This window comes from Bos grunniens, chromosome 25, assembly GCF_055505025.1.
Source record: "Bos grunniens cultivar Pamir isolate PY7600 chromosome 25, Bosgru_T2T1.0, whole genome shotgun sequence".
In the NCBI taxonomy this organism is placed as follows: domain Eukaryota; kingdom Metazoa; phylum Chordata; class Mammalia; order Artiodactyla; family Bovidae; genus Bos; species Bos grunniens.
The window spans coordinates 24,214,120-24,229,420 of NC_141189.1; the positions used below are offsets into that span (position 1 = coordinate 24,214,120).

General features: G+C 38.5%; 1 protein-coding gene across 11 annotated transcripts in view; it reads right to left on the bottom strand.

The window, feature by feature from the left end:
* Positions 1-15,301, bottom strand: part of REXO5 (RNA exonuclease 5) — a 60,788-nt gene that overhangs the window by 45,093 nt on the left and 394 nt on the right. For 6 of the 11 annotated variants that reach the window (XM_086375387.1, XM_086375384.1, XM_086375389.1 and 3 more), the window contains exons 2-6: positions 15,063-15,207; positions 6,810-6,922; positions 5,755-5,881; positions 4,542-4,638; positions 1,097-1,240 (exon numbers count right to left, since the gene is read on the bottom strand). In XM_086375387.1, the coding sequence (XP_086231513.1) occupies positions 1,097-1,240; positions 4,542-4,638; positions 5,755-5,881; positions 6,810-6,922; positions 15,063-15,203 (622 nt within the window). In that variant the 5' untranslated portion in view covers positions 15,204-15,207. The remainder of the gene's footprint in view (positions 1-1,096; positions 1,241-4,541; positions 4,639-5,754; positions 5,882-6,809; positions 6,923-15,062; positions 15,208-15,301) is intronic. The other 5 variants (XM_086375394.1, XM_086375391.1, XM_086375392.1 and 2 more) reach the window with 1 other exon arrangement.

Sequence of the window (15,301 nt, forward strand, 5' to 3'; positions counted from 1 at the left end):
TTTTAAAAAGGAAAAAAAAAAAAAAGTCTGGTACTTCCTTAAAAGGATAAACATAGAGTTACCATAGGACTTGGTAGGTATATACCCCTTGCTACATACTTAAGAAAAGTGAAAACATATACCCATGCAAAAACTTTCATCTGGATGTAGCATTATTCACAACAGCCCCAAAGTATAAATAATTCAAATGTCATCAACTGATGACTGGATAAATAAAATGTATAAACATACATGGAATATCATTAGAACGAAAATAAATGACATAATAATATATGCTACAACATGGATAAACCATGAAAATTTTATGCTGAGCTAAAAAAGCCAGTTACAAAAGACCACATATTGTGTGATTCCATTTATAAATAGGTAAATTCCATTCACAATAGGTAAATCTATTAACAGAGAGTAATTAGTAGTTGCCTTGGGCTAAAGGACATTGCAGGAAATGATAGTACAAGGTTTCTTTTGGGGTAATGAAAGTGTTCTAAACTGACTGTGGCAATAGTTGACAAAATCTGCAAACATACTAAAACATACTAAAAACTATTGAAATTGTATACTTTAAATGGGTGAACTGTATGGTAGGTTAATTATATCTCAATAGGGCTTTATTTTTTTTTTTAAGAAATTATAACATTACTGCTGTGATTAAGAGGTAATAAATAAAAGAATTTTTATTAAAGTCTTACTACATAACTGACCAAGGCTCTGAGCCTAGACCTATTTATTAAAGAAAATGGAGGTGGGGGTGGGTGGGAGGAATATTAGAAGTACTACAGAAGTATTAAAATGTTAAAGACATATTGATTTCATACACTAAGAAGGAATGAAAGAAAAATAAAAAAGGAATTTTTTTTATTCCCACAAAATATTTCAATGTTATTTAAAGTCATGTTCATGTACTACCTAAAATCAGTCACAGTATACATCCTACAGTTTAGGAAACATTGCACTTAAAGTATTTCCTCTTTAATAGAGGATGGAATAAGTCACTTGGAAAGCAGTCCATAAAAACAAACTTTCAACAGTAATATTTTTAAATAAACTAACAGACATTCTTCCATTGTTGCCAACACAGGATAAAATCTATACCAACCTTGTAATGGAAAGTGATATGTTTTCATTTCCTCCTTTGTGAGAAGGCATCTAGTCAAGCCCACTTTCTTAGAGCCATACTTTTGAATGATGGGGTCTTTCTGCAAGTTGATGCTAACTTTTGAGCTGGCAAAAGGTAAAGACCCTAAAACAAAGATAATCACATATATGTTATAAAGTATGTTTATAAGACCTCAGAGGACATGTCTTTTAATGATGTATAGATCAAACGGTTTATAAGACCCAGTCCCAACTTTAAAGGAGCTTGCATTCTAATATATTTATAGGAACACAAAGCAAAAATAACTCTCAAATGGGTTGTAACAATAAAAGCTATAAAAGGGAAAGAGAGAATACACTGGCTGAGATAGTCAGAAATGGTTCAAGAGAGGAAAAGACTAGCTGAGTCTAGGCTTAAAGAGCAGAATTCAGATATCTGCTGTATTAAACTAGCCTGTTAATGATGGACAGGGAAGCCTGGCATACTGCAGTACATGGGGATGCAAAGAGTCAGACATGACTGAGCAACTAAACTGAACTGAAACTTGTCTGTTACAGTGTCTGCCACTCCTAATAAATCTACTGCACCCCTAACCACTTGCTCAAACACAAGCCTGTTCTTTAAGAAGCAGCAGTTACTGACTGGTTTAAGAGTGGGGACCTGGCTAAAGAGGGAACCAACTATAAACTGACTAGTAACTTGATATTCCTTGCCATGCTCAAAAGGGATAAGGGTATTAGCTAAGCTGATCAGCTTTCTTGCTTCCAAAACTGAACTAGAAATACAGAGAACAGACCAGTTAGAACAGAAAACAAAGAAGCTAAGATGCCATGAAAAGGATAAAGAAAAGGTCTTCACCAGAGGCACTTAGATTCTTGATGTCTTTCTAGTCCACAGGCATCCTTCAAATAATACCCTCTCACTTAAGGTGGCCTAAATGAGTATCTGGTCCTGGCAACCTAAAGAGCCAAAATATCAGAAATAAGAAAAGAGGGCATTCCAAGTAAGAGAAATGTACAAACCAAACTTGGTAAGGTAATGACTAGACAAGTCAGGGAGGACAAAAGATCTTTGTAGAAGAGCAGTATAAGAAACAAGTTGAAAGAAGAGGGAAAAAGTGAACTGTAGACCACTATGAATTTCAGGCTCAAGAGTCTGGACTTCTGGAGCAACAGAAAGCTCCTGCAAAGGGAAGTGGCATAACCAAACACTACTTTAAGAAAGATCAATCTCAAAGATATGTAGAAAATGTAGTAGAGAGAAAAATGACTTTGCAGTAATTCTGGCAAAAAAACAGTCTGGATTAAGATGGTGGAGGGATGGAAGAAAAAGGATAAAAGAAACATTACAGAAGAAAAACTGATAAAGTATAGTGACAGAATAATTCAGTTCAGTCAACAAAATATTTACTGAGTACTTATTATATGCCTGGCATTGCTCTACTCAGTAGATTCCCCAATGAACAAAATCAACAAATTCTCCTAAATTCTAGTTGAGAAGATGCACAATAAACAAATACATAATATATCAGGTGAGGATAAGGTAAAGGAGGAAAGGCAGCGCTAGGGCAGAAAAAGGGTTAATGTCATATATTTTACAATCAGGGAACGTATCTCTTATAAAGTAACATTTGAATAGAGATTCTTAATAGCAAAGGGAATGAGTCATGCAGATTGGGTATGGGGAGCCAAAAGAAAAGAAATTCTAAAATTCAAGACTGGTGTCTTAGAGAAAAACAACACTAACAGAAAAGAGGATTTGAAGGTGGAAGTCTATTATTTAAGGACAAAAAAAATGCTTTTAATTATGCTACCACTGAAGGTACAATGGAGTATCCAGGTAGCAACATCCATCAGGCAGCTGAGAAAATGTAGGCCTGGAATTTGGGACATCAAAGCTAAAGATGCAGGAGTTATCCACAGAAGAGGTGGGTAAACTGGAGAAGAATAGATGAATATTTCAAAGAAAGACTAAAGTGAAGAAAGATCAAAGTGCTATGATCTAATGGACTATAACTTAAGGACTTTGATATTTAGGTTGGGAAACTGAAGCAAAATCCTTAGGACAGAGAATTAGCTATAACCCTCTAGTTCCTCAATGCTTACAGAATAAACCCAAAATTATTAGCATGGCATTTACAGCCTGCAAAACAAAGTTTAAACCTACCTCTAGGCAACCCACTCCAGTGTTCTTGCCTGGAGAGTCCCAGGGACAGGGGAGCCTGGTGGGCTGCCGTCTCTGGGGTCACACAGAGTCGGACACGACTGAAGTGACTTAGCAGTAGCAGCAAGCCTCATCTCTCACTACTACATCTCCTCTTATTCCATCTCCACCCCTAGTCACCCTCAACAATCCATATTCTTCAATCATATCAATTTCTTTTTTCAGATTACATCCTTTCTTTTACAGCTCAATGCTTTTACATGAGTTTTGAATCTCATAATGACTACTCTGTGATTCACTCAAATATGTCAAAACACAGTAGATGTCAAGTTAAACGAAGTTGCAGGTCTGATATGGACATCTATTAGAAAGAAGGAAAGGGGAACAATGCAAAGATAAGAAGTTAGATGCTATTGAGATAGAAGATAATAGGAAACACAGTCATGGAGAATATGGAAAGGAATCATTGGTTTTTCCTCACCACTTTTTCATGTTCCCTCAGTGCAACTATTCAATAATTTAAATTATTTCTGAATACACATACAAAATGCATTTTGAACAATACTTACCTTACTATCTGCAATGAACTGTTAAGGTCTATTCCATCACTCACCTCCTTGCCCCTCCAAAGACAAGGTCAGCTATAACTTGCTAATGGGACACAACCCAGTCTAAAAAACACTGCTATTGTGGATGTTTATACTTTAGCTGGCCAGCATCTAAACTTGCCTATTCCCCACTGTGAGTAGTATTAGTGAGCATCCCCTCATTAGTAAGAGGTAAGATCTTCCTTCCCATTTGTACACTTGTGTGTACAAAGACCCAGTGAGTTTAAAAATGATTCACAGTAATTGATAAGAATCTACTGTCAGTGATAAGCAGGGAATATACTTTTCTTTTTCCTTAAACACACACACACACAAAATTGCTTTTCTGCTTAATTTAATTGGAGTTGAGTTTTGTTGTTTGCAAAAATAAACTTGACTGATAAACCTACTTGTAAGCATATCCAAGGGCTTCCCTGGTGGCTCAGCAGCAATGAATCTGCCTGCAGTGCAGGAGATGTGGCAGGAACCAGTGGGTTCAATCCCTGGGTCGGGAAGATCCCCCTAGAGAAGGAAATGGCAACCCACTCCAGTATTCCTGCCTGAGAAATCCATGGACAGAGGAGGCTGGTAGGCTACAGTCTATGGAGTGGCAAAGAGTCGGACATGACTTAGTGACTAAGGAACAACAAAGCATATCCACATGAGCAGATATCAAACCACAGTCATAATCATACCTTCCATTGCTTTGGGCAGATTCCCAATTATTTGTTTCTTTTGCAGCCCAATGATATCAGCTAGGAAATCAGATGAAGGGGGAGGCATGCGGAATTTCTGAAAATACATAACAGGCTTTTACAAAAATGTTTGAAAGCAGTTAAAATACTGTCAAAGGTCTAGACTCAGAGCTATGCTATGTAGACTCAGCTCAGTGCTATGAAAAATCTGGACCTTAACTGTTTGCACTGTAAAATGAGAACTGTTTCCTTAATGTGTAAAAATGACTGAATAAGTGAAATACCATTTATCCAACCCTAGCAATTTTCTTTGCTTCCCTGACTATACATTATACTAAAGAAACAAACATTAAAAAACATGTAACTCAGAAAAGCAAAGTACCCTTTATTTTTCAAAGCACTTTCATATACATTACTTTAGTGGATAACATGCCAGGTAAAAACGACACAGAAAAGTGATGATTGAGAGTTCAAGCCTCAGGCTCACCTGGGCTTAAATTCCAGCTCAACCACTTACTAGCTGTAATTTGGATGCATTACTCAGTTTCCTTATGAATAAAATGGGATTTTAAAAAGTATCTCTTATAAGACTATTGTGAGAATTGAAGATGATGCATGCTAAGTATGAATAATAAAGGGCTGAGCACATAGGTAGTAGTATTCAACAAACTAAAGCAGAAAGGAAAATGAAGACCCAAGGAGAATTAGGTTAGGGCTAACAAATTCAAATGCTCTCAAGGGTAAATGGATGAAACAGTCTGATAAAGAATGGAGGAGGCTATGGGAAAATGAAGAGTACATGCCCTTTCTAAAGAAGACAGCTGCTATTCAGCTCCAGATACTTTTTTAAGGGAACTCAATCTTGTGATATTGTCGAGAGGCCAAGAAATATGGATTTTATATAAATTTTACAATTTTCAAAAACACCGATGCCCAAATAAAATGTGACAATGTCAACTACAATCTGGGAACTATAGATTACAGCCCAGGAACTACAGATTGCAATCTGAGATTTTTGCCTAGATTACCAAAAGAAAAACATCAGAGACAAATCTAATCCCAACACAAGGTATCAATCATAACCTTTTTAGCTTTCTACAACTTCTACTTCTTGTTCAATCAGGCTGCCAACCAGCACAGTTTGAAATATATGCACTAGTTGCGAAGTGTGAGAACCTGACTCAAGTCCAAATAAAAAGTTTTCTTGACTTACATGTTTGAATGCCTTTCGGAGAAATCCAAATTCCAAATAGAACTTGTAAAAGTGTAGCTGACTCAATCCCTGCAGTATAAAAACCACCACATTTTTCAGGTGGTTTTGGTGAAAAAGCTGGCACCAGCTGTTGAAAAATCAAACCAATACAGCTAAGACTGAAACTTTTAAGTCAGTTACAGGCATTCAGAAGGGCAGTGTGAAAAAAGCACTGAGCAACAGCTTTCAGAGTTTATCACTGCTCACTGCCTGGAAATGAAGAACAGCTATTATAGCACAGAATTTAAACAAAGATCTCTTGAGGTAATTATTTATTTCATTCAAATCAAGTAGAATACCAAGTGAAACACAATGAATTCAAATCCAAAATCCTATTAAGATGTGTTTTAAACTGGAACTAATTAAGCTCAATTTACAAAGGCTACCTTCAACATCCCAATCTGCTCTACAATCCTTTCTAAGCAAGTAAGCATATGACTGGCTTCAAGAAAGCCAGTTTTAGATAAAGTGACAGAGCAACGGCAGTATCTGTTAATGCAAAGAGGGTTTTTGAGGTATTTAGCTACCCCACCCCCAGACAGAAGTATACATCTGAAAATCTCTCTATTGGTACATACACAAACACAATTTTCATTAGACATTTAATAATGGCACTAAGGATACCAAAACAGTCATATTCTCTTTGCCCTTGATTTGTAGAGAAGAAAAAAGATTGGGATTTTTAATATACGATGTTATTTCAATCAGGTCTCCATCAGAGGTTATAAACTAAAATACCTATAGCAGCCAGACAGATAATATAAATAAGGGAGGCAGGCCAGGTGGGACATTGAAGTATACATCTAAAATGAGAGGCCACTATTCATAGGGACAGTTGCCAGAATTTTTTCAAGAAATATGGATTTTTATAAAGGAATTTCCAATTTAAATTGTTGGTAATTTTGTTTAAGAAATTAGGACATTCTGGGTGGCAAATAAAAATGTCAGGCAGATATGGTTCCCTAGATACAAATTTGAAACCTCAGGTCTATATCCATCTAAAGTTCATCTCATACCTCGGTTTAGGAAAGCTGGATTTGCCCAGAACTGCATACTTCAGCAATTCACATAGCTGGCCATGGGTTACTTCACAGTTTTCAGCAAATAAAACGGTAGATAATCGAGCTTTCTGCAAAAGTAAATCAGGGCATAACAGATTATTGTTATAAACAACAGCAACAAAAACAAGGCAAATTTTAAAATATTCTAGTTTCTTATTATTTTACCATAATATAACCATAAGGAGGGTTCTAATTAATTAGAAATGAAGGTCTAAAACAACCTGTGATATGAGAGTATTAATAAGGTATTTAATAAACACTGATACAGAACCTTAATTATAGATATCCCTAGCTTGTTACGTGCTAGTAATAGCAGGATGAATAAAATATGCTCTTAAGAAGCCCATTCTACCAGGGTGAAAAAATGCAGAAACAGGTAATTCCTATTTAAGATGTAGGTGCTGTTCTAAAGATAAAGGAGCAAAGAGGCTAAAACTGTCTTGGGGGCTTGGAGAATTTTAGAGATAGCATAACTGAGATGAAAATAATGGAACTGGACCTTGAAAGTATGAGTCAGCCGGGTAGGAGGAAACATTGTGCCTAAATACGTAGTTTGGTTTGGCTGGAGACAAGACTGCATGTTTCGTAGAGCAATGGAGATATGAGAGGAAGGTGAAGTTGGAGTCAGATCATAGAAGACCAATGTGGCCTAAGCAAAGGAATCAGACTTTAAGCCTCTCCTTAAAACAGCTTTGTACTTACATAAAGTTATTAAAGTAATTCACACTTATTAAAAAAGAGTCAAATAATAGAGAAGAGTAAAACTGACAATAGATAGGTGAAAATAAGTCACCTGTACTTGTACAATTCAAGTACAACTCATATCATTTTCCTTTTGGTCTGAGAGGCCTCACAGTAACAGTGGTTAGGAGTTCAAGCCCCAGAGTTCCTCTACCTAGGTCAAATACCAAGCTCTACCATTCTAAGTGCTGTAAGATGTTAAGAGGTTAGGGACAAGTACTTTGATCTAAGACTAAGGTTTTTTCATTTACAGAATAATTATAATTCTACCTTATGAAATTATTGGGAAAACCAACAAGGTAATGTACTGAGGCAAGAGTAATGTACTGAAGCCAGTGCCCAACATACCCTAAGATAAGTAAACACCAGTTATTATTATTGCTATTTTCCCATGTGACTATTTAAAGCTAATGCTGAGCACTTACCCACTTCTTACCCCCATCTATTAAATCATTTAATTCTTTTTAAGTGGGCACTACTATTATCCCCATTTTACAAATAAAGAAATGGAGGAATGACAGATAAGTACAGAACCAAAATCAGAATGCAGGCTCCAAAGCTTAAACTCTTTTCGTCTCTATCTTATACTGTCCCCAAGGGATTACACTTTACATTGTTTTGTAACCAACTCCCTCCACCACAAAAAAAAACAAAAAACAAAAACAAAAACCCAGGGAAGGAGTTCCCTGGAAGTCTATTGGTTAGGATTTGGCAAACTGTAATTGCTGTAGCTCACGGTTCAATCCCTGGTAAGGGAAAAGAGACCCTGCAAGCCGCTTGGTATGGGGGGTGGGGGAAATCTGTAAGTATATTTCCATAGCTGTTAAATATAACAAACGTCAATTTTAATAATAGTCCACTCTCTCAACTTACCTAAAAACTTACAGCTTATCTAAAAAAAATTCCCAATTGATGACACTTGTTTAAATTATAAAAAATATTATGATGAGGACCCTTGTATAGACATCCTTGCATGTCTATTCTCTCAGAATAAATTCCTGGTCAAATAATCATGTACATTGTACAGGAGATAGGGATAAAGACCACCCCCATGGAAAAGAAATGCAAAAAAGCAAAATGGCTCTCTAGGGAGGCCTTACAAATAGCTGTGAAAAGAAGAAAAGTAAAAAGCAAAGGAGAAAAGGAAAGATATAAACATCTGAATGCAGAGTTCCAAAGAATAGTAAGGAGAGATAAGAAAGCCTTGCTCAGCGATCAATGCAAAGAAATAGAGGAAAACAACAGAATATGGAAGACTAGAGATCTCTTCAAGAAAATTAGAGATACCAAGGGAACATTTCAGGCAAAGATGGGCTCGATAAAGGACAGAAATGGTATGGACCTAACAGAAGCAGAAGATATTAAGAAGAGGTGGCAAGAATACACAGAAGAACTGTACAAAAAAGATCTTCACAACCCTGATAATCACGATGGTGTGATCACTCACCTAGAGCCAGACATCCTGGAATGTGAAGTCAAGTGGGCCTTAGAAAGCATCACTACGAACAAAGCTAGTGGAGGTGATGGAATTCCAGTTGAGCTATTCCAAATCCTGAAAGATGATGCTGTGAAAGTGCTGCACTCAATATGCCAGCAAATCTGGAAAACTCAGCAGTGGCCACAGGACTGGAAAAGGTCAGTTTTCATTCCAAACCCAAAGAAAGGCAATGCCAAAGAATGCTCAAACTACCGCACAACTGCACTCATCTCACATACTAGTAAAGTAATGCTCAAAATTCTCCAAGCCAGGCTTCAGCAGTACGTGAACCGTGAATTTCCAGATGTTCAAGCTGGTTTTAGAAAAGGCAGAGGAACCAGAGATCAAATTGCCAACATCCACTGGATCATGGAAAAAGCAAGAAAGTTCCAGAAAAACATCTATTTCTGCTTTATTGACTATGCCAAAACCTTTGTCTGTGTGGATCACAATAAACTATGGAAAATTCTCAAAGAGATGGGAATACAAGACCACCTGACCTGCCTCTTGAGAAACCTATATGCAGGTCAGGAAGCAACAGTTAGAACTGGACATGGAACAACAGACTGGTTCCAAATAGGAAAAGGAGTATGTCAAGGCTGTATATTGTCACCCTGCTTATTTAACTTCTATGCAGAGTACATCATGAGAAACGCTGGGCTGGAAGAAGCACAAGCTGGAATCAAGATTGCCAGGAGAAATATCAATAACCTCAGATATGCAGATGACACCACCCTTATGGCAGAAAGTGAAGAGGAACTAAAAAGCCTCTTGATGAAAGTGAAAGGGGAGAGTGAAAAAGCTGGCTTAAAGCTCAACATTCAGAAAACGAAGATCATGGCATCTGGTCAGATCATGGCATCTGGTCCCATCACTTCATGGGAAATAGATGGGGGAAAAATGCAGTATCAGACTTTATTTTTGGGGGCTCCAAAATCACTGTAGATGGTGATTGCAGCCATGAAATTAAAAGACGCTTACTCCTTGGAAGGAAAGTTATGACCAACCTAGATAGTATATTCAAAAGCAGAGACATTACTTTGCCAACAAAGGTCCGTCTAGTCAAGGCTATGGTTTTTCCTGTGGTCATGTATGGATGTGAGAGTTGGACTGTGAAGAAAGCTGAGTCTCAAAGAACTGATGCTTTTGAACTGTGGTGTTGGAGAAGACTTGAGTCCCTTGGACTGCAAGGAGATCCAACCAGTCCATTCTGAAGGAGATCAGCCCTGGGTGTTCTTTGGAAGGAATGATACTAAAGCTGAAACTCCAGTACTTTGGCCACCTCATGCGAAGAGTTGACTCATTGGAAAAGACTCTGATGCTGGGAGGGTTTGGGGGCAGGAGGAGAAGGGGATGACAGAGGACGAGATGGCTGGATGGCATCACTGACTCAATGGACGCGAGTTTGAGTGAACTCTGGGAGATGGTGATGGACAGGGAGACCTGGTGTGCTGTGATTGATGGGGTTGCAAAGAGTCAGACAGAACTGAGCGACTGAACTGAACTGAATCACGTATACCTTACATTCTGACAATATTGCTAACTCCTGAAAAAATATACAAATTTATACTTATCAAATAAAAATATACAATACTGACAATGTATGAAGGACTCTATATGTAGCAGTGAGTAATCACAGTTGCCAAACATGGGATGTCAGAGCCTGAGTAGGATGAAGAGAGCATACTACACAGGACGAAGTCCAGGCGAATGCAGAGTTCCAGAAGGAGTGGTAAGAGAGCCTTCTTAAATGAACAGTGAAAAGAAATAGAGGAAAATAATAGAATGGGAAAGACCACAGAACTCTTCAAGAAAACGGAAGATGTTGCAGAGAGGAAGCCAATTCTGACTCCATTATGGAACTGTTTCTTTGACTTGCTTTTCGTTGCTTTTGTTATTATATATAATCATACAGGATGGTCTGCCTCAGAGAATCCTGCCCCTCTGCCTGACTGTTCTGAACTAAAATGTCTTTGTTCAGAACCCTGTCCACCTGTGGATGACAGGAAGGAAAAATTAACACATCCCCTGCCTGAGGCTTGCCATTCTAGGAGATGTTTGCAAAACTAATGGCCTTTTTACTTTGCTTCTTTCTCTCTACCTTTAAAAGAACCTGGCATCCAGCCCCCAATAAAATGTTACTTTGAGGTGCTAGTCTGCCATCTTCTCAGTCTGTCGGCTGTTCCTTACCTCAACACCTTGTCTGTCGGATTCACTGGCCTATTGTGCAGTGAGCAGAGGAAGCTTGGACTCGGTAACAGAGATCCCAAGGAAACATTTCATACAAAGATGGGCACAATGAAGAATAGAAACGGTAAGGACCTAACAGAAGCAGAAGATATAAAGAAGAGGTGGCAAGAATACAAAGAAAAAACTGTACAAAAAACGTTATAATGACCCAAATAACCATGATGGTGTGGTCACTCACCTAGAGCCAGACATCTTAGGAGTGTGAAGTCAAGTGGGCCTTAGGAAGCATTATTATGAACAAAGCTAGTGGAGGTGATGGAATTCCAGGTGAGTTATTTCAAACCCTAAAAGATGATGCTGTTAAAGTGCCACACTCAATATGCCAGCAAATTTGGAAAACTCAGCAGTGGCCACAGGACTGGAAAAGGTCAGTTTTCATTCAAATTCCAAAGGGCAATGCCAAAGGATGTTCAAATTACCATGCAGTTTCACTCATTTCACATGCTAGCAAGATTATGCTCAAAATCCTTCAAGCTAGGCCTCAGCAGTACGTAAACTGAGAACTTCCAGATGTACAAGCTGGATTTAGAAAAGGCAGAGGAACCAGAGATCAAATTGCCAACATCCTTTGGATCATAGAAAAAGCAAGAGAGTTCCAGAAAAACATCTACTTCTGCTTCTTTGACTATGCCAAAGCCTTTGACTGTGTGGATCACAACAAACTGTGGAAAATTCTTAAAGAGATGGGAATACCAGACCACCTTACCTGCCTCCTGAGAAACCTGTATGCAGGACAAGAAGCAATAGTTAGAATCGGACACGGAACGGACTGCTTCAAAATTGGGAAAAGAGTACGTCAAAGGCTGTACATTGTTATGCTGCTTATTTAACTCATATGCAGAGTACATCATGCGATGTGCCAGCCTGGATGACTCACAAGCTGGAATCAAGATTGCTGGGAGAAATACCAACAACCTCAGATATGCAGATGATACCACTTTAACAGCAGAAAACGGAAAGGAACTAAAGAGCCTCTTGATGAAGGTGATAGAGGAGAGTGAAAAAGCTTGCTGAAAACTCTACATTCAAAATACAAAGATCTTAGCATCCAGTCCCACCACTTCATGGCAAATTGATGGGGAAAAATGGAAACAGTGACAAATGTTATTTTCTTGGGCTCCAAAATCACTGTGAATGGGACTGCAGCCATGAAATTAAGATGCTTGCTCCTTGAAAGAAAAGCTATAACAAACCTAGACAGTGTATTAAAAAGCAGAGACATCACTTTGCCAACAAAGATCTGTATAGTCTAAGCTATGGTTTTTCTAGCAGTCATGTATGGATGTGAAAGCTGGACCATAAAGAAGGCTTCATGCGGGCTGAATGCCCAGGAGTTGATGCTTTCGAACTGTGGTGCTGAAGAGGATTCTTGAGAGACCCTTGGACAGCAAGGAGACCAATCCAGTCAATCCTAAAGGAAATCAACCCTGAATATTCACTGGAAGGACTGATGCTGAAGCTCCAGTATTTTGGCTACCTGACGCAAAGAGCCTACTCATTGGAAAAGACCCTGATGCTGGGAAAGAGTGAGGGCAAGAGAAGGGGGCAACAGAGGAAGAGATGGTTGGGTGGCATCTGTGACTCAATGGACATGAGTTTGAGCAAACTCAAGGAATTAACAAAGGACAGAGACGCCTAGCATGCTGCAGTTGATGGGGGTCACAAAGAGTTGGACATGACTTTGTGACTGAACAACAAGGGTTAGGAAACCAGAATATACATTGCAGGACAGTGGCCCAGTGTGAAGTGTCAAAGCCTGAGCAGTATGAGAAGGGTATCCATGCAGTGGGAACTGGAGAGCAGTGAAGCTGGCATCAGATGTAAGAAGTTGTTTAGGGTAAGGAGGGCACCAGTCCTGAGGGACAAATGGTAGTGTCACTGAATTCAGAGCCTGAAAAGGGTATGTGCAGGCATCCACCATGTGAGTAGCTTGTCACAGTAGCAATGAAGGCATTCACAACGGAGAGTGACCTGGTACATTATGGAGAATGACCAGAGCCTAAGCTGGGTGAGGAGAGTGTGAGGGTGTGAGGCAATGGCAGAAAGAGGGGACCAAATCAAATATATTTGAAGGTAACAAGAGTCAAAATTTTCAGCTATATAAGGAAGTTATAAATATGAAAAGGGAGACAACTAGAATGAACTCAGTGGAATTGGATTGGAAGCAGAGATTCTGATATGAATTGACAGTTTTTCAATATGTATAGATATATCTATATCTATATATATATATATATTTTTAATGTAAACATATGTATGTGTGTATAAATCTATACACACGTATTTCTTAGCTCTCATTTGGAATATTGACATCCCAACAGCAATTAGCACATCTAGCACCCAGATCTTGAATTTCTAAATGTCATTCTCCACTAAAAAGAACCAAGTCTCCTCAGAGAGATGGCTGATTTCAGGGCTAAGACAGGGGAAGCACAGAAGAGTCTGAAATATCTTTTTGTGCCAGAAAAATAAGGAAATGCTCAAGAGTGATCAGGTCCACGTCAAAGGGACACAGAAGCTAGCTTAATGATCAAATCTGGGATATTTTGAGCACCAAAATATAGTAATGGATTATAATTAATTGAATAAAATAAGTATCCACAAATTCATACTAATAAAAAATGAATAAACTGAAAGTTTAATGAGGAAGCAACTCCCCACAAAATAACAGAAAAAGAGCAACTTTAGAGAAATTTAGCACATACTTTCTTAATCAAATGATTAAGGTTAATATCATCAGTACTGGTACAAGTCAAATTAGGGTACAACCTTAACACAAGAGAACATAGTATCACTTCTGTGACATTCCTGTCAAAGATGTATAACCTGAATCTAATAATGAGAAAACAAACCTAACTTGAGGGACATTCTCACATTCTACAAAATAACTGGTACAGGTTCTTCAAAGGTAGTAAAGCCACAAATGTCAAAGACTGAACAATTGTTTGCATTGAAGGAAACATAACTAAAGTAACACATTTATTCTAAACTAGATCTTATTGCTAAACAGGACGTTATTAGAACTGGAGAAACCTGAATGGGATCTGAGAATTAGATGGTAGCATATATCCATGTTATTTCCTAATTTTGCTGGTTGCATTTTAGTTATTAGATATTAGAAAATATGTAAACACTAAAATATGTGGGTGGATAAAAGTTTCTGATACTGTCCTCGCAAATTTTAAGTTTGAGACGGTTTCAAAATAAAGTGATGAGACTGTCAACTTCAACTTTCTACCACGTTAACCTTTAAAAAAAAAAATTGTTTTGCCAATCTGATAGGCTCCCCCAAAAGGAAACACATTTTAAAAGACTTCATGGCACTAATTCCCTTACTATTGTTTATCTCTCTCTCCACTAGAAAGGTAGTAGCGATCTTTGTTTACTCACTAATGTTCCCCAAGTGCCTAGAAAGACAATAGAAATCTGATGACTATGTGGATGAATGCCACAGAATGCTCAAGAAATGGTAGATTATCAGCTTTATTAGTCCATTACTGGAATGTAAACTGCACGGGGGCAGGAAATTTTGTGCTTTTATGCACTGGTATATTTGCAGAACCTAGAACAATTCCTGCACACAGAAGACTTCAAAATATTTGTTGAACATTCTTGTCGCGTGCCAGGCACAATACCGGTTTTAAACCGCCCATACCAGCCCCAAGGTAAATGGTATTGTGTTATTATCTGGGAGTTCCAAACTGCCTCGGGCTGCCCAGTCGGGATCCCCCATTGCTCACCTTGGCTACAGGCTGCTGCCTTTCCTCAAGATCCCAATGGGATCTCGTCGCCTCAGCGGCCCCGACCACCTTGCTCGGAATCAGCCTCCTCTTTCTGCCCTTCTTGAGGGTGCTCCCGCTCCTTTTCCTCTCTGGCTCCATGAACCTGTTGAGAAAGATCGCTTTTTAGCGCTGTGAGAAAACCCCGACGCCCTGATGGCCCGGGCTGTCTCCAGAGTGGGGAGGAGCAAGGGCTTCGA